Raw genomic sequence first — 20,887 nt, forward strand, 5'->3', positions numbered from 1 at the left:
TGAAATTGGTTGGCTTTAAGAGGAGTCAAAGCCTGTATTTTTGGCCTGTGAAACCTGCCCACATTTTATATGATCACAGCACAACTTCTAAACAGTTGTTTTTTCTGCCAATTCAATGAAATTCTGCCCTATTTCATTGTCTTTGGGTTCCCTTAGCGTTCAGAGATCGAACCTGTGAGGTGTTTGAATATACGAAAGAACTGGTACGTACAGCACCTGAGGTACAGAATTTCAACAATTCACAAGACTCAGCAAAGAATTCAGCCTCACCAGCTTTTACAGATGCACTATAGAAATCATCCTCTGCAGATGCATCACAACTTGGTTTGGCAATTGCTCAGCCAAACTTTGCAAAAATCTTCAGAATAGTGAATATAACCCAGCAAATCAAACAAATGTGTAACAGAAAGAGACCAACTATATTTCCTACTGCCTTATAAAAACAGCCAGCATAATCAAGGACCCCAGACATTCTCTTTTCTCACCCCTAGGTAGGGCAAAAAATACAAAAGCCTGAGAACACATATTGCCACGTTCAAGGAAAGGTTATAAGACTCTTGAACAAACCTCTTTTATCCTAAAAGATGGACCCTTGATCCCTCAATTAACTCGTCATGATCCTAGCACTTTATTTGTCTCCCTAAACTGCACTTTCTCTGTAATTGTAACACTATGTTCAGCATTGAGTTTTCTTTTTACTGCTTCAATCCAATTATATATGGAATGATATGTCTGGATGGCTTTTCACTGATACATGCAACCATAAGCCAATTATCAATCACCACCAATGACCTTTATTTTAAAATGACATCTAATGTAATTCTTTGCAGCCTAAGAAAACAGCCTCTCGGTATCTACTATGTCAATCATTCTCACAACCTTACACATTTCACTGGGACCACTGACCACCCCTTTCCATCCATCGAAGCTGCCTGACCCACTGTGCAGTATCTGCAGTCTCTAGTGGCTTACTGAGAATTGGAATTGGTTTATTATTGTCACATGTACCAAGATACAATGAAAAGCTTGTCTTGTCTACTGTTCTTACAGATCAAATCATTACACAGTGCATTAAGGTAATACAAAGTAAAACAATAACAGAATGCAAAATAAAGTGTAACAGCTACAAAGAAAGTGCAGTGCAGGTAGACAGCAAGGTGCATGAGGTAGACTATGAGGTCAAGTCTATCTTATTGTACTACGGAACCATTCAATAGTCTTTCAAAGGTGGAGCAGAAGCTGTCCTTGAGCCTGATGGTGTGTGCTTTCAGGTTTTTGTATCTTCTGCTTGATTGGAGAGTGGAGAAGGAAGCAAGTCTACGCGGATAGGGTCTTTGATTATGTGGGGTGCTTTACTGAGGCAGTGAGAAAAATAACTATATCCATAGAGGGGAGGCTGGCTTCCATGACGTGCTGAGCTCTTTCTTGCCATCACAAGCAAGCCATGATGCACTCAGTTAGGATGCTTTCTGAGGTCCGTCAATAGAAATTGGCAAGAGTCAATGGGGACATGCCAAATTTCTTTACCCTCCTGAGGAAGTAGAGGCATTGATGAGCTTTCTCAGCCATGGCTTTTACGTGGTTGGACCAGGACAGGCTCTTGGTGATGTTTACTCCTAGGAAATTGAGACTTTCAACCCTCTCGACCTCTGCATCACTGATGTAGAGAGGAGTACAGTATGTGCACCACCTTGATTCCTGAAGTCAATGAGCTGCTCTTTTGTTTTGCTGACACTGAGGGAGAGGCTTTTGTCATGACACCATGGCACTAAGCTCTCCACCCCCTTCCTGTGCTCTGACTCATTGTTATTGAGATAGTGCGGTATCATCTGCAAACTTGGGAATGGAGTTAGACTCTAGCCATAGAGCCGTAAATACATAGGCTGTAAATTTGGGGACTGAGGATGCAGCTTCTGGAGTACTAGTGCTGAGAATAATTGTGGTGCCTATCCTTACTAATTACGGTTTGTGAGTGAGAAGTCAAAGATCCAATTGCAGAGGCAGGCAATTACTTCCAGAGTGCATTGATAAGTTTGCTTAGAATTATAATCTTGAAGGCAGAGTTATGATTCATAAACAATAGTCTAACATAGGTGTCTTTACTGTCCAGATGCTCCAGAGATGAGTTTAGGGCCAGGAACAGTGGCACTGTAGTTCACATAATGCTTTACAGTGCCAGCGACCTGGGTTCAATTGCTGCTGCTGCCCGAAAGGAGTTTGTATATTCTTCCTGTTACCATGTGGATTTCCTCTGGGTGCTCTGGTTTTCTCACACATTATGAAGACTTAGGAGTTAGAAGGTTAATTGGTCACATGGGTATAATTGGACAGTGTAGGCTCTTAGGGCTGGAAGGGCCTGTTACTGTGCTGTATTTCTAAATAAATACAGGAAGATGACAACCTGTTTCAGTAGTAGGCGAATTGCAGTGGGTCGAGGTTGTTGAGAAGGCTGGAGTTAATGCCTACTATGATCAGTCTTTCAAAGCAGTTCATGACGATGAATGTCAGACCCACTGTGTGGTAGTCATTAACCATCTCTCATTCTTCTGGATTCTAGCGAGTGTCAGCTGATTCTACTCAGACTCATCTCACTCCTTTCAGGAGTTTTGGTGAGATTTGAGAACAATGTCTCTTAAAGCTTCCATATCTAAGGAGGCTAGAACTGGAGACCATACTCCAGGTGTGGTTTCAGTAAATCCCTTCCATGAAGCTGGTTTGCATAGGAAGGAGTTACTTCCAAGCTCAGTGAACCAATGGAAACCATCACAAAATGACAGGCTTTCATTCCTCTTTAATCCAACTTAATAGAAACAGCAAACTGCCATAAACACTTGACATGTCAAACACACTGCTTCTTTCTCTGCCTAACCTGTATTTTATGTTTTTTTATTTCAGATTTTCAGCCTCCACACCAGGAAGCTTTAAAGAGTAAATTTTTGGAGAAGGAAATAGGTTCCTGGAATGTGCTGCCAGAAAATGGCAAGTGCACATATGATAGCAAAGTTTAAGAGGAATTTAGAAGAGGCAGGGGATGGAAAGATTGGGACCACGTGCAGTTTCATTTGGAATCATGGTTGGCAAAGACATGGGGTGCAAAGGGGCCTGGTCCTGTATTATGTTCTGTAATGTTCTGATTTTCATTGACTGAAGAATGTAGTTAATATGGAATTGGAGCAGAGTTGGTCATAGTGTCACAGTTACAAACACAGAAACAAACCAACTCATCCACGATGACTGTATGAGATAGTCCCATTTGCCTGTATTTGGGCCACAACCCTTTAAATCTTTCCTATCCATTGACCTGCCCACATATCTTTTAAACATTGTTATTGTACCCACCTCTACCACTTCCTTGAGCAATTTATTCCATCTACCCTCCACCCTCTGTGTGAAAAAGTACCTCTCAACTCCCCTTTAAATCTTCGCCTCTCACCTTAAACCAATGCCTATTAGTTTCAGACACCCATGCAAATAGTTTGTTACTAAAGGAAGTGAGAGTGGAGATCTAGCAGCACATGAAGCAACTGAAAAGTGAAAGAATGTCGGTGTGAAAATCTGAAATTATAAAAAGTGCTGGAGGTGTTCAGGAGGTCAAGTAGCATCTATAGAGAAAGGATGGTGTAAGTGTTTCAGGTGAAACGTTTGACTGAAGTTTCTGATTCTAATGATAAGTTTATTGGAGGGAACTCTGTTTTTCCCTCCACAGATGCTGCCCAACCCACTGATAATTTCCAGCATTTCTGCTCTTAGATCAATAAAATGGTACATCATGGAAACAAGCCATTCAGTGCACTGCAGCAACAATCTGTTGAAAGCTGAGTTCTTAGAATCATAAGCTGTGCACCAGACATTCCACCCCAGCCAAGATGTCTATCTACATTTGCCTCTATTGGGCTCACATATGCCTTTCCAATGTAACTACCTGTCCACATGCAGTTTAAACATTGTGATTGAATCTGCTTCTATCACCTCCTCTGACAACTTGTTCCAGATAACCAGTACTCGGCATGAAATCTTCCCCTTTGGATTTTACTTACATTCTCTGCCCCCACCCCCACCTGCCTGAAACCTGTGCCATCTACTTCTAGACCCCACTGTCCTGGGTAAAAAGACTATGACTATCTTATCTATGCCCCATTATAATCTGATAAACCTTTCTATTGAGAACAACCACAGCCCATCCAAACACTCCTTATAATTACACCCCTCCATTCCAGGCAACTTCCCAGTGAATCTCCTCTGCACTCTCTTTATTACTGCCACAGATTACCTGTAGTGTGGTGACCAGAACTGTACATAATACTGTGTGATTCAAATGGAGTCCAACCAATGTTTTGTATAGTTGCAAAACGGTATCCCACATCTGATTCTCATACATTAGCCAAAGAAGGCAAACATACCTAATGCCTTCTTCACTCCCTATCTGCCTGCATCTCTACTTTCAGGGAGCTATGGACTTGCACCCCTAAGTCTCTCATTACATCACCTTTCCTAAGGCTGCAACGAATTCGAATGCAACTAAGTCGTCCAGAATTTGGTCTCCCAAAGTGCATTACCTCATACCTGTTTGGATAAGTTCCATCTGTACCACTTCTTTCCAGCAGGTCTGTGTCCCACTGTATCCTTAGACAAATATGTTCACTATCCATGTTGTGTCATCTGATAACTTACTAATCATAACACCTATGTTCTAATCCAAGACTTTTACATACAATATACAGTGCCTATAAAGAGTATTCAGCCCCCCCCCCCACAAGTTTCCATGCCTTATTGTTTTACAACATTGAATCACAGTGGATTTAATTTGGCTTTTTGACACTGATCAACAGAAAATAACTTCCTTCTGTCAAAGTGAAAACAAATCTCTACAAAGTGATCTAAATTAATTACAAATATAAAACACAAAATAATCGACTGCATAAGTATTCACCCCCTTTAATTTGACACACCAAATCATCACTGGTGTAACCAATTGGTTTTAGAAGTCACATGATTAGTTAAATGGAGATCTGTTTTTGGAGAACTGTGTGCAGTCAAGGTTTTTCAACTGATTGTAGTATCTGTAACCTGTATCTGGAAGGTCCAACAGCTGGTGAGTCAGTATTCTGGCAAAAACTACACCATGAAGAGAAAAGAACAAGCAACTCCGCAAAAAGGTTATTGAAAAACACGTCAGGAGATGGATACAAGAAAACTTCCAAGTCACTAAATATCCCTTGGAGTATAGTTAATTCAATCATCACAAAAGAATATGGCACAGCTGTAAATCTGCCTAGAGCAGGCTGTCCTCAAACACTGAGCGACCGTGCAAGAAGGGGGCCACTGAGGGAGGCCACTATGGCAGTGCTGGCTTGAAGGACCGAATGGCCTACTCCCGCACCTATTGTCTATTGACAACTCCGGAGGTTATCGAAGTGGCTGAGATAGGAGAGACTGTGCATACAACTGTTGCCCAGGTGCTTCACCAGTCACAGCTTTATGGGTGGGTGGCAAAGAGAAAGCCACTGCTGAAAAAAACTCACATGAAATTTCAGCTAGAGTTTGCCAGAAGGCATGTGGGAGACTCCAAAGTCAGCTGCAAGAAGGCTCTATGGTCTCATGAAACCAAAATTGAGCTTTTTGGCCATCAGACTGTATGCTATGTTCGGCATAAGGTGGTGGTGGCTGTGGGGATCATGCTGTGGGGATGCTTCATTGCAGCAGGCCCTGGAAGGCTTGTGAAGGTAGAGGGTAAAATGAATGCAGCAATATACAGGGAAATCCTGAAGGAAAACCTGAAGCAGTCTGCAAGAGAACTGCAGTCTGGGAGAAGATTTGTTTTCCAGCAAGACAATGACCCCAAGCATAAAGCCAAAGCTACCAAGAATGGTTTAAAGACAACAAAGTTAATGCCTGGAGTGGCCAAGTCAGAGTCCAGACCTTAATCCAATTGAGAACCTGTGGCTGGACTTGAAAAGGGTTGTTCACTCATGATCCCCATGCAATCTGACAGAGCTTGAGCAGTTTTGTAAAGAAGAATGGGAAAAAATTGCAGTGTCCTGGTGTGCAAAGCTGATAAAGACCTATCCACACAGACTCAAGGCTGTAATTGCTGCCAAAGGTGCATCTACTAAATACGGACTTGAAGGGGGTGAGTAATTATGCAATCAATTATTTTGTGTTGATTTAATAATTGTAATACATTTATACCAATTTGCAGAAATTTATTTTTACTTTTACATGGAAGAATCTTATCTGTTGATCAGTGTCAAAAAAGCCAAACTAAATTCAGAACTATGATTCAATGTTGTAAAATAATAAAACATAAAAACTTTCAAGGGGGGTGAATAATTTTTATAGGCACTGTATGTAAATATATCATAAACAACATATATATATATATATAAAACAACAGAGGCCCCAGCACCTATCCCTGTGGTATACTACAGGTTACAGACCTCCAGCCAGTAAAACACACCTACACACCAGTATCCTCTGGATCCTTTCACCAACTCAATTTTGGATCCAGTCTGGCAAAACACCTCAGTGGAAAGGAAACAGGTTATGAAAGGAAAAAAAAAATTCTGATGGAGTAAGAATTGTGAGTGTAAATTATAAAAGGTAGGAAGCTAGGGAGTGTGGATTGTGGAGGGTGTGGCAGAATGTGGTGTAAAGAGCAAATGAGATATGAAGGGATTTGACAGTGAGATGTACAGCAGAGTGAGTGAAAGTCCAAGACAAAGAAACCTCGTTTTTCTCTAGGCTGCTCTCCTCCAGCATCTTGTCTCCCTGCTCCTGGAAGGTGATGATTATCAAGGCCACAAAGATATTGACAAAAAAGAAGGGGAATACAACAAAATATACAACGTAGAAGATGGACATTTCCATTCTGTTCCCTGGGATTGGTCCTTGGTCAGCCTCTGTCACATCCACGGAATGCTGTAGAACCCTGACAGAACACAAGAATTCAAAATGTTAATAAAGACTTTTAAAATGGGATACTGTGCATGCAGCTCAAAGATAAGGTTGCAACATCCCTGCCATGGCAGCCCACGGACATGGATGTGGGGAGCAGCAGGTATCAGTAGGTTTTGCTTTGTCCTCTTGATTCCTGGGTAAATGTGTCAGGAACTACCTGTACTGTGATGGGTGTCACTCTGTCTTCCTCACTCAGGGTGATATCTGCACACTTACTAATTCTCTATATCCTTTCCCCAGCAGGGAACATTATACTGTTTGGTTTATCCCAATCACCTTCTGAATGGAAATTACCACTTGGGTGTAATTCTGTGGTCCCCAAGAAGATAGGGACACAACAACGGAGGAGCTTGTGTGAGTCCTGAGATCCTGCACTCCATTCAACATTCATTTAGATCGTGCGTCTTGTATCCCAAATCCACTGTTCTGCCTCACATTCTGAAAATCTTCCTGAACAAAAGTCCAATCTGAGAACCAGAATGGGGATTAATGATTACTTGGAAAAGCAGGGACTATTCATAGATAGCCAGTGTGAGTTTAGGGGCAGAACCTGTTTGACCAATTTGAATGACTTGTTCTGGAAGAATTGCAATGAGGAAGGCAGAGAGGTAACTGAAATTTACATGGACCTCAGTAAGTCCTTTGACAAGGTCCCTCAAAGACTAAAAGGCTAGGGCCCGTGGGATCCAGAACAAACTGGGAAACTAGATCCAAATTTGGCTTGACAATCAGAGAGCACGATGGTAGAGGGTTGTTTTTGTCAATGCATGCCTGTGACCACTGTTTTTCTGGGGGATTGGTGCTGGGACTTTTGCTATTTGTAATGTACACATATCGTAATGTACAACAATATGGATGTGGACGTAGGAGCAGGATCAGTCTTGTGTAGATGACATAAAGATTGGTGGAGTTGCTGACAGTGTGGAGGGTGGTTTTAGTTCACAGAGTGATATTCACTTGTTAGTGAAGTAGACTGAGAAATGGCAGATGGAGTTTAACTTTGATAAATGTGAGGCAATGCATTTTGAACTACTAATTAGGATAGGAATGTAGGGTCTACATGAATGTAGGGTCTGTGAATGGTAGGGTCTAAGAAAGAATTGAAGAATAAAGGGCTCTTGGGGTACCTCCAGAGGTCCTTGAAGGTAGTAGTACATTTAGATAAGATAGTGAAAAATGTAAATGGGATGCTTATTCTCATTGGCCATGGCATAGACCAGGTGTTCCCAACCATTTTTATGCCATGGAGCTTTACCATTACCCAAGGGGTCAATAACTCCAGGTTGGGAACCCTTGGCAAAGACCAAAGACTATGATGTTACAGCTTTAAAAAAAATTAGAAGTCCACAGCAAGAGTTCTGGTTCTTACAATAAAGGAAGGATGTAGTCGCACTGGAAAGGATGAAGAGGAAATTCACCAGGATGGTGCCTGGATTTGAAAAGTACGATTACAAGAAAAGCATGGATAGGTTGAATTCGTTTTCCTTGGAGTGATGGACACAGGGATATAACATTTATGATGGGGATAGAAAGGACAGGTAGTGAAAATTGTGGGGTAAGATTAGAGGTGGGAAGGTCCGAGGGTACCTGAGAGTACGCAATGTACTTCACAAAGAGGTGGCAGAGGCAAAGACTCACAACATTTAAGAAGCATATAGACAAGCACTTGAATTACCAATGCATGGAGCAATATGGATCTCAAGAGGGTAAATGGGATTCAAAAGTTGTAAAGACATGGTGGGCCAAAGGGGCTGTTTCTATGCTGTGAGAGACAGGAAAAGCTAGCTGTTTTCCCGGGATTGGAGGAAGTTAAGAAATGATTTTTGAGGGGTACAGATGGGGAAAGCCTTCCTCAAGTCAGAGGCAGCTAAAACCACGGGCCATAGATTTGGGGTAAGGGTTAGAGATTTTGAGAGGATCGGAGGGGAACCTTTTTCACCCATAGAGAGGTGACACACTGTTGGAGAGAGCGGCAGAAGCAGATTCACTGGCAGTATTTAAAAAGTGTCTAGATAAGCATTTGAATTGCCTGGGGAAAGAAGTGCTGGAAGGGATTAAAACTGATGTGTGACCACTGATCAGTGTGGATGTGATGAACCAAACGGATCGTTTCTGTGCTCAATGACTCTGACATTCATTGCAGTCTTGGGTGAGTGAAGAAGTTCTTCATGATACCATACCTGAAGGACACAGCCCCAATTTTTTACTTTATGCTCCTCTTTTCTAGACTTACCCAGCAGAGGAAACAGTTCCCAATCAATCCCTTTAAACATAAGAATGTAAAAAACAGAAGCAAGAGTAGGCCATCTGGCCCCTCAATTTTGCTCCATCTTTAATAAGTTGATGACTGATCAAGCTGTGGTCACAGCTCCACCTACCTGCATTTATCCCATAACCTCAAAACGCCCTGCTATGATATTGCTTCCCTGGGCACAGAATTCCATGGATACATTACTCTGCGAAAAGCAGTTTCTCTTTATCACTAAAGAGAAACTAAATCTATTCCCTTGAATTTTGGGGCTCACTTACCAGTGGAAACAACTTTCTTGTCTCTACCTTGTCTATCCCTTTCATAATTTTATATGTTTCTATAAGATCCCCTCTGATCCACCTCAGAAGACTGCCTCTTCATACTCCATACACAGGGAAATGCTAGAACAATGAATACAGCAATCTTGGAAGCCACAATGTTCACATAATGGAAACAAAGTTCAAAGTTCAAAGTAAATTTATTATTAAAATACACATACGTCACTACATACAACCCCAAGATTCATTTTCTTGTGGGCAATCACAGTAAATACAAGAAACAAAATAGATTGAGTGAAAGAATGCACCCTACAAGGTGGATAATAACCAATGTACAAATAAAACAAACTGCACAAATACAAAAAGAAAGAGGGAAAATAATAATAACAACAATAATAAATAAGTAAGCAATAAATATTGAGAACATGAGATGAAAAGTCTTTGAAAGTGAGTCCAGTTCAGAGATGGGGTGAGTGAAGTTGAATGAAGTTGAACCCTCTGGTTCAAGAGCCTGTTGGTTGAGGGTAATAACTGTTCAAAGGCTAACGTTGATGGAAATACTCACTGTGGCCAGCCTTCTCCAGTGGAGACAGTGAACAGTGTCAGCAGGGCCCAGATAACATTATCATAATGGAAGTCATAACGTTTCCACTCTCGGTCAACAACTTTATTCTCAGTCTCGTACAACACAAACTGGCCTCTGGAAATAGGTCAGACAAAGAATTCCAATTAGGATCTGGATATTTGCATGCATATAGACTCAAAAACACTTACAAATGCATGGAACTGTATGCACTCGCAGAATTATCCACACACACACAATCGTTAACTGACTCAGAGTGACTGAAGGTCAGTACACCAGCTCTGATGAGCGAGAACTCCAATTTTCATAGAGAATCATAGGAAGATATAACACAGACATGTCCTTTTCATTCCGCCTTGGTCTTATTGACCAGAATGCTCATCTATGCTAATCTTATTTGCCTGTATCAAACCTATGTCCCTATCTGAATAGCTGTCTTTTAAATGCTTTAACTGTACCTGCTTCCTGCTCTACTGGCAACTCGTTTCAGATAACTAGCTCCTCCTCTGGAAAATCTAACCCCTAATATCTACTTTAAAATTTCCTCCTCGCGCTTTGAATGCATGCTCTCTAGTTCTAGACTCCCCTGCCCTGGGACCAAGACTCTATCTATCCAATCTATGGTCCTCAGTTTTATAAACCTCCATAAGGTAATCTCTCAGCTTTGTACATTGCAGCAAGAACATATCAAGCCTATCCAGTCATTCCTCTTCACTGTGCCTCCTGGTGAACCTCTTCTGCATTCTCTCTATCACTACAGCATCCTTCCTGTACTGTGATAATCAGAACTGCACACAATGTTCCATTAGTCTAACTAATTTTCAATTAGTACTTTGTACTTTTAGATCCACTCAACCTTGGCAGAAGGCTAAGCATGAAATGGTGGGTTGGGGACATGCATGTTTCTCTGGTTGATGCATAAGGACACCCAAGTCTTGTTACACCTCCCCTTTCGGCAATATGATGCCATTCAGATAATAATTCTGGCCCAACAAAATCAAAGACACCATTCACCCCAGACACTCTCTTTTCTTCCCCTCCCATCAGGCAGAAGATATGAAAGGATGTAACAAAGAAATAAATTTAAAGATTAGCTTTATTTATCATAAGAACATCGAAACATGTAGTGAAATGTGTTGTTTTTCATCAACACCACTGTGCTAGTGGTAACCTGCAAGTGTTGCCATGTTTCTGGTGCCCAGCTGACAGCTGACTAACCCTATCCTTATGTCTTTGGAATGTGGGAGTAAACCAGAGCACCCTGAAGAAACCTATGCAGTCACAGTGAGAACATACAAGCTGCTTATAGATAGAGGCAGGAACTAAACTCTGATCAGTGGTATGGTGCTGTGAAGTCAGTGTGCTAACTCCTATGCTACATGCTGACTGTACCAGCGTCAAGGACAGTTTCTATCCTGATGAAATAAGACTATTGAACGATTCCCTAGTATGATAAGCTGGATGAGACCTCACAATCTACTTCAGTATGGCTTTGTCTGCCTGCACTGCACATTCTCTGTAACTGTAATACTTTATTCAGCATTTTGTTATTGCTGAATAAGTCAGCCCTTGTACTGACTTGATGGATTGGTATGATGAAATGATCTGTATGGATGGCATGCAAAACATGTAACAATAATAGATCAATTTATCTACTTGCCTTCTTGTTATGGCCACTAAAGTGGATAATGTTACAACTATCCACCTGACATTACATTTGCTGTGTACCTGCCATTCCCTTATGTTGTCCAAATGAACCTGCTGATATTCTGCATGGTCCTCAAGACTCAGCCTCTCACCCAGTTTTGTCCAAGTTTCTTTACTGGGGTCACAGCACTGATCCCTTGCTACTGTAGTGGTCACTGCTGCCACTTAGGAAATGACTCATTTATTCGCTTTCTCTATTTCCTATCTGTCAATCAGTCTTCTCTCTATATCAGCACCTTATCCACAATTCCATCTGCATTAATTTTGGACCTAATCTCTTGTGTGGTATCTGAGAGCTTTTTTGAAAATGCAAACCCACTTGTTCTCACTCATCTACGCTGCTAGTTGCATTTACAAACAATTCTAGCATATTTTCACTGCGGATCTCAAAGTGCAGTTGTTTCAGAACAGCAGGCTTTGGTGAGTGAGGAAGCTTTGCTCAGAGGTTCAATGGGATGTTCTCAACATTAGCCTTTGGTTGGACAGTGTGAATGACATTGAAACCAGTTACAATAGGGATATTTGGCATTTTTGTCTTTTTTTAACAACCCAAATACAGTTTGGGAACAGGTTGGATTACATTTTAATAGCCAGTTCTCAATTATACAAAAAGCTGATAGCAGTCCCTGGTGGTAGAGTCATACAGCATGGATACAAGCCCAATGATCCATGCCAACCAAGATTCACATTTACATACGTAAGCTCCATCTGGCCACATTTGGCCCACGTTTCCTATCCATGTACCTATTCAAGAACATTTTAAATGTGGCTAATGGACCTACCTCAGCCACATCCTCTGGCTGCTCATTCCAGATACTGACCATCCTCTGGGTGAAAAAGATGCTCCTCAGATTCTTATAAAATCTATTCCCTCTCACCTAAACCTGTGTCCTCAAGTTCTGGACTAAATTTCTCCCCTCTCACCAAAACCTGTGTTCTCCAGTTCTTGATTCCCCTTCCTGAGAAAAAGACAAGAGTCCATTCAACCTATCTATGCCTCTCATGATTTTATACACTCTATAAGGTCACCACTCATTCTCCCTTGCTCTCAGCCTGCTCAACTTCTGTACATCTGTTCAATCCCATGAGTCCTGGCAGTATCACTGTAAAATCCCTCTGCATTCTTTCCAGCTTAATGGCATCTTTCCTAATGTACAACTTGTGGCACATGGGAATTCCATCTTACGGACTAGATAACTACGCAAGTGGGGAGAAAGGGCAATAGTGGGTGGAATCTTAGTGTTGAGGTGCTCATATGGCTACAGATGTGAACCCAGAATAAAGTGTTGATACCAGGATCATGGATCACAGAACAGTAATATTGTATTCTAATGGGTACACAAACAGAGATTATGATCCATGTTCCCAGAGGGTGTTTTCAATGAGGCCATATAGGTAGAGACAGGGAGCAAAAAGTGGATGATCATGTTAGCAGAATATGAACTGGGAAAACTTTAGTGTGAGAAGCTTGGAGAGGGGAGCATTTAAGGTACATTGAAATGTCTTCTCACAGTGACTGCTGGATACCTGGGACTCTCCATACTAGGGAGTTATGGAGATGAAGTGGAAGTAGATAACTTTTTAAATAACAGTGAGACTGAGGACTCTGAGGACCTGCCACAAGAAGGATTTGAGGCAGATGGTGGGGCAGATGCAGAGGTCAACTAGCCTACTGCTGTGTTCTTGCTCTAACCAATGTTTTATAAAGGTGTTCTACTACCTCCCAGTTCTCATATACTCTGCCTTGGATAATGAAGGGAACCATCCTATATGCATTTCTTCACTAGCTTTTCCATTTCTGCTTCCATCTTCAGGGAATCTTGCACCATCATAAGACCATAAGACATAGGAGTAGAATTAGTCCATTTGGCTCATTGAGTCTGCACCATCATTCCATAATGGCTGATTCATTATCCCTTTCAACCACATTCACCTGCCTTTTCCCCATAACCTTTGATACCCTGACAAATCAAAAAACTATCAACCATCTTATGGTCTTGTAGTTAATACTGCATTTGCCTTCCTTAACATCACTCAACCTACAAGTTAACCTTTAGGGAATTCTGCACGAGGACTCCCAAGTCCCTTTGCACCTTCGATTTTTGTATTTTATCCTTATTCAGAAAATAGTATACACTTTTATTCCTGTTACCAAAGTGCACGAGGCCTTCTGCTGAGTCCCTGCTTCCTCAACACTATCTACCCCTTCACCTCTCTTTGTATTGTTTGCAAATTTGGCCACAATGCCATCAATTCCTCATTCAAATCATTGACATATAATGTGATAAGAAGTGGACTCCAACACCTGTGGAACACTACTCATCACGGGTAGCAACCAGAAAAGGCTCCCTTTATTCCCACTCTCTGCCTCCTGCCAGTCAGCCAATTCTCTATCCATGCTAGTATTTTTTCAGTAATACAATGGGCTCTTATTTTGATAAGCAGTCTCATGTACAGCACCTTGTCAAAGGTCTTCTGAAAATCCAAGTAAACAACATCCACTGACTTTCCTTTGTTTATCTTGCCTGTTATTTCCTCAAATAATTCTAAAAGATTTGCCAGGCAAGATTTCCCCTCAAGGAAACCATGCTGACTTTGGCCTTCTTTATCATGTGCCTCCAACTACCCCAAAACTTCATCCTTACTAATGGAGTCCAACATCTTCCTAACCACTGAAGTCAGGTTAACAGCCGATTATTTCCTTTTCTTCTGCCTCCCTCCCATCTTAGAGTGCAGTGACATTCCACTCCTCCAAAACCATTCCAGGGTCCAGTGATCCCTGAAAGATCATTACTAATGCCTCCACACCATCTTTGGCTACCTCATTCAGAACCCTGGGTGTTGTCCATCTGGTTCAGGTTACTTAGCTATCTTCAAAATTTTCAGCTTCCCAAGTATCTTCACCTTAGTGGTAGCAACTATACACACTTCTGCTCCCTGACACTCTCAAAGTTCTGGCATACTGCTGGTGTCATTCATTTCTTTGGCCCTATTACTACCGCTCCAGTGTCATTTTCCAGTGATTCGACACTGCAGTTTAACTGCTAATGAATTAGGTCCATATTAGATGTCATCTTCCTGGCCCTACACTGGATAACAAAGAACCCTATATTAGATTACTATTTATTGACTAATTGATTCAATACCAAAATTTCAAACACATTAGCACCTCCCTTTGCACTGGTCCTTGACATTGTCACTAACAAACTGCAATCACCTTCACTACGATCATCCTCAGCAAGGCTGTGTCCCCTCAGTCCCTGTACTCCCATTACTGAATGGCTAGGTTCTGCTCTAAGTTTGCAAAAGTTATCGCTGTAGTGGGTCAAATGATCAATAATGATCATTTGAAGTACAGGAAGGAGTTGAGAACCAAGTGACATGGTGTCATAACAACAACCTTGCTTTCAATGTTAGCAAAACAAAAGAGCTGGTAATTAATTTCCGGAAGGGGCAGTGAACATGCACCTGTTTGTATCAACAGTGCTAAGTGGAGGATGGTTGAGAGCTTCAAGTTCCTAGGAGTGATCACCAATATCCTGTACTGATCCAACCACATAGGTACCATGTTGAGAGAGCTCACCAGTGCCTCTACTCCCTCAGATGTAATATAGCTAAGGAAATTTGGCATGTCCCAATGACCCTGAACAATTTTATTGATGCGCCATGAATGCATCCTATTCAGATGCACCTCAGCTTGGGATATAAACTGTTGTGGACAGGAGGAAATTACAAAGTTGTGGTCACAACTTAGATTATCACAAAAAACAACCTCCATAATGAAAAACTCATCCCATTCTGGACATTCTCTCTTCTCTTCCCCTTCCATCAATCTTTTTTTTTGTAATTTTTTTAATTTATTGAAGTTCATCATCAAACAAACATTTCCACAAGTTGTATTTCAGACACTGTACATATATATCATATAATCATATATGTCACAAATCTCCACATAGTATTTATCTGAGGTATGCACTTATAGAAAAGAGTGGAAAGAAAAAAAAAGCACAAGGAAAGAACTATGTACAAGTAGGGAGTGATCTTTTTTTTTACAACATATTCATTGATTTGTGAGAATAAGATCAGGCCTATGAGGCATTATGTAGTTAAACCATTTTTCCCAGTATGAATCAAGTTGTTCCAGCTTATGATTAACAGATGCTGTTATCTTCTCCATTTTGTAAATGTCCATTGTAATTTCCATCCATGCATTTAAAGTTGGGCTCTCCTGTGATAACCATTTCCTAGTAAGAGTCTTTTTACCAGCCACCAACAGTATATTCATTAAATATTTATCTCCTTTCAACCATTCTTGAGGTATATATCCAAAATATATGGTCTTACTCTCTAAGGGTATTTCACATTTAAAGATGTATTGTAGGGCATTGTGTATCCCCCTCCAATAGTCTTTGATAATAGGGCAGTCCCAAAAAATATGATAATGATTTGCATTTTGATTTCCACAATTTCTCCAGCAACAGGGAGGTTACTATCATAGTGGGATTTCTGAGAGGGTGTAATAAAATATCTTATCAAGTTTTTCCATTCGAACTCCCTCCATTTCTGTGAACTGGAACACTTCCATTGATATCTCCATATTATTGTCCATTCTTCCTCAGATATAATTATCCCTCCTTCCTTCTCCCATTTTGTTTTAATGTATGAAGTTGAATGTGTTTTAAGATTTGACAATCCTTATGCATGCTTGAAATGATTCTACTACTGTTATCTGAATTATATGCTTTTTTAAATAGCTCTATCAAGCATGTACCTGCCTTGGTTACATTTTTAAGCGTCTTATTAACATATTGTTGCATCTGTAAATACCGATAAAAATCTTGTTTTTCTAATAAGTGTTTCTCTTTAAGCATTTCAAAATTGAACAGTGTTCCTTCTTTCATTATGTTGCAAAGAACTGTTATTCCTTTAGCTGTCCAGTCCTTAAATCTAGCATCCAATTTATTTGGTGTAAAATCCGAGTCATATGCACACCATTTAACAATTGCAATATCTCCCTCTAGATTATATTCTTTTATAGTAGTTTTCCATATTTTAAGAGTCAATTTCACCCATGGGTTATCAATAGTATTTATGTACCTTTGCAGGTTGTTATCAGCTAAAATTGCTTGTATGGGGATGGGAAGCACCCACTCCTCAATGTTTTTCCATTGAGCGTCATATGATGGGTTGCACCAACATATCACAGCTCTCAACTGTGCTGCAAAATAATAATCTCTAAGAGAAGGTAGGCCCCATCCCCCTTTTTCTTTGCTAATTGCAAAGTTTTGAGACGAACTCTAGGCCTTTTACCATGCCAAATATACCTTGATAACATCTTGTTCTATTCATTGAATTGATTTTGATTCATCTCTACTGGTAGGGTCTGAAAGAGATATAACAGTCTGGGCAGTATATTCATTTTAATAGACTCAATCCTTGAACTGAGACTGAAAAAAGGAATCAGGTTCCATCTTGCCATATCTTCCTTAATTTTTTATATAAAGGCTGATAATTTCCATCTTGCCATATCTTCCTTAATTTTTTTATATAAAGGCTGATAATTCCCTTCCATCAATCTTGAAAAAACACACCATAAGGCTTAAGGACAGCTTCTATACAGCTGTTAGAAGATTCATGAGTGGACCTCATGTACATTAAAAATGTACACAAGATCCACTCACAATCTACCTTGTCATGGTCCTTGCACCTTATTGCCTTCTTGCACTGCACTTTCCCTTTAACTGTAGCCAAAACACAATATTTTGCAATATGTCACAAACACAAGAAAATCTGCAGATGCTGGAAGTCAAGGCAACACACGCTTAAAATGCTGGAGGAACTCAGCAGGCCAGGCAACATCTACGTACAACAGTAAAACGGTTGACTTTCAGGCTGAAACCCTTCATGAGGAAATAAATATAGTTAAAAATATAAAACTCAAGTCCTCATGAAGAGTCTCGGCCTGAAACGTCAACAGTTTACTATTTTCCATAGATGCTGCCTGGCCTGCTAGGTTCCTCCAGCAGTTTGTGTGTAATTTGTAATATGCTATCACTTGTACTACTTGAAAGCCAGCCAGTGGTGTAGTGGCATCTGCACGAGCCTCCGAAGCGAGTAGTCCTGGGTTTGAATTTGGCTGGGTCCTTGTACGCTTTCCACCCATCAAGCTAGCCATCGAGTTAGCCTCATAAAAAAACAGATAAATCCTAAAGAGACAGCAAGGTTGCTGCCCAAAGCACCACAAGGTGCGGAGAAGAACTCAATCAATCAAAATTGTACTGCTGAAAGTACTTGAGTTATGAAAGTTAACTTGAGTTAAGATCTGTATTGGTACTTTGCTTAACGCAGATTTTCACTGTACCTTGGCACCTGTGACAATAATAAACAACTACCGAAACCACTTGGTCATCTCAAAATACATCAACTCACACAAACTGCACTGCTATTCAGCAGCATTTGACTGTGCTCTTCAAGATCAATGCCACCTATTAACCAAATGTCCTATAGCCAAACAATTAATATACAATGCTTATTAAAATGTATTCATCCCCCCAGACATTTTTATGTTTTATTGTTTCACAACATTGAATCACATTGGATTTATTTCGGCTGATCAACAGAAAAAACTCTTTCATGTCAAAGTGAAAACAGATCTCCACAAAGTGATCTAAATTAATTACAAATATAAAACACAAAATAATTGATTGCATAAGTCTTCACCCCCTTTACTACGACACACCAGATCATCACTGGTGCAGCCAATTGGTTTTAGAAGCCACATAATTAGTTAAATGGAGATCACCTGTGTTCAATCAAGGTGTTTCAATTGATTGTAGTAAAAATACACCTGTATCAGGAAAGCTTAACTCCTGGTGAGTCAGTATCCAGGTAAAAACTACACCATGAAGACAAAAGAACACTCCAAGCAACTCCACAAAAAGGTTATTGATAAGCACAAGACAGGAGATGGATACAAAAAAATTTCCAAGTCACAGAATATCCCTTGTTTAGTCAATTGTCAAGAAATGTAAAGACTATGGCTCAGCTGTAAATCTGTGCAGAGCAGGCTGTCCTCAAAAACTGAGTGACCATACAAGAAAGGGACTAATAAGGAGGCCACCAAGAGACCTATGACCATCTGGAGGAGTTACAAACTTCAGTGGCTGAGATGGGAGAGACGGCACATACAACAACAGTTGCCTGGGTGCTTCACCAGTCACAGTTCTATGGGAGAGTGGCAAAGTGAAAGCCATTGTTGGGGAAAAAACTCAACTGAAATCCTGGCTGGAGATTACCAGAAGGCATGTGGGAGACTCAAGTCCATTGGAAGAAGGATCTAAGGGTTGACAAAACTAAAACTGAGCTTTTTAGATATCAGACTAAACGCTATATTTGGTGTAGGCCAAACACCGCACATCATCAAAAACATACTATTCCTACCATGAAGCATGATGGTGGCTGCATCATGCTGTAAGGACGTTTCACTGCAGGAGACCCTGGAAGGCTTGTGAAGATAGAGGGTAAAATAAATGCAGCAAAATACTGCGACTTGGGAGAATTCTTTTCCTGCAAGACAATGGCCCCACGCATAAAGCCAAAGCTACACAAGAATGATTTAAAAACAACAAGGTTAATGTCCTGGAGTAGCCAAGACAGAATGCAGACTTCAATCCAATTGAGAATTTGTAGCTGGATTTGAAAAGGATTGTTCACTCACAATCCCCATGCAATTGGACAGAGCTTGAGCTGTTTTGTACAGAAGAATGGGGAAAATTGCAGTGTCCAGATGTTCAAAGCTGATAGAGATCTATCCACACACAGACTCAAGGCTGTAATTGCTGCCAAAGGTAAATCTACTAAATACTGACTTGAAGGGGTGAATACTTGTACAATCAATTATTGTTTCATATTTGTAATTAATTTAGATCACTTTGTAGAGATTTGTTTTCACTTTTACACGTCTTTTCCTGTCAATCAGTGTCAAAAAAGCCAAATTAATTCACTGTGATTCCATGGTGTAAAACAACAAAACATGAAAGCTTCCGGGGTGGGGTGGGGGGGCGGTGGAAATAATACTTTTTATAGGCACTGTCTGTAAAAAAAACAAAAAACACCCTCTTGCCTTTAACAAAACCATTTTTAGATCCAATTTGCCAACTTGACTTGAATCTTATGGATATGAATCACTTGGACTTGCTTTCCATGTATGAAGCTATCAAAGGTGTTATTGAAGCCCATGTAGACAACATGTAGCTGCACCACCCTCATCTATACATTTTGATAAAATTTCCTAAATTTAAGTGAGGAGTGGTAAGCATGACAGTATGACAGCTTGAGATGTCGGAGTTCGGTGTTCAATTTTGATGCCGTCTGTAAGAAGTTTGCATGCCTTTCCCTGAATGAATGGGTTTCCTCCTGGTGCTCCAGTTTCCTCCCACATTCCAGAAACGTATCGGTTAATTGGTCATTGTAAATTGTCCTGATATTAGGCTAGGGTTAAATAGCTGGGTTGCTGGGTGGTGAGGCTTGATGTGCCAGAAGGGCCTGTTTCACCTGTATCTCCAAATAAAATAAATATATAAGCTTAAAGATCTATTCCTGTCAAAGCAATAATAACAATGTTTAATTCATCTCTGCCTGTCCAAGTGAAGTGTAATCCTGCCACTGATATTTTTCCTAATAACTTAATAGACTTAGATTGTGAGGACACTCAGTCCTTGTTTATTGTCATTTAGTAATGCATGCATTAAGAAATGATACAATGTTCCTCCAGTATAATATCACAAAAACACAAGACAGACCAAGACTAACTTACAAAAACCACATAATTATAATATATAGTTACAACAGTGCAAAGCAATGCCGTAATTTGATAAGGGCAGACCATGGACACGGTAAAAAGTCTTAAAGTCCTCGATAGCCCATCATCTCACGTAGACGGTAGAAGGAAGAAAACCTCTTCCTGCCATGAACCTCCAGCACCGCAAAGCTTCCCGATGCAGCCTCTGGAAGCATCCGACCACAGCCAACTCTGAGTCCGTCCGAAAAACTTCGAGCCTCTGACACCGAGCACCATTTCTGCCAAGAGCTTCAACACCGGCCTCGGCTGCC

At 40.7% G+C, this 20,887-nt stretch overlaps 1 protein-coding gene across 1 annotated transcript in view; it reads right to left on the reverse strand.

Annotated features, from left to right (window-relative positions):
* Positions 1–20,887, reverse strand: part of LOC140737314 (probable voltage-dependent R-type calcium channel subunit alpha-1E) — a 619,860-nt gene that overhangs the window by 132,791 nt on the left and 466,182 nt on the right. Inside the window, 2 exon segments of the mRNA XM_073063744.1 lie at positions 6,727–6,928; positions 10,052–10,186. Of these exon segments, the coding sequence (XP_072919845.1) occupies positions 6,727–6,928; positions 10,052–10,186 (337 nt within the window).

The sequence above is a fragment of the Hemitrygon akajei genome, chromosome 12, assembly GCF_048418815.1.
Source record: "Hemitrygon akajei chromosome 12, sHemAka1.3, whole genome shotgun sequence".
Lineage (NCBI taxonomy): Eukaryota > Metazoa > Chordata > Chondrichthyes > Myliobatiformes > Dasyatidae > Hemitrygon > Hemitrygon akajei.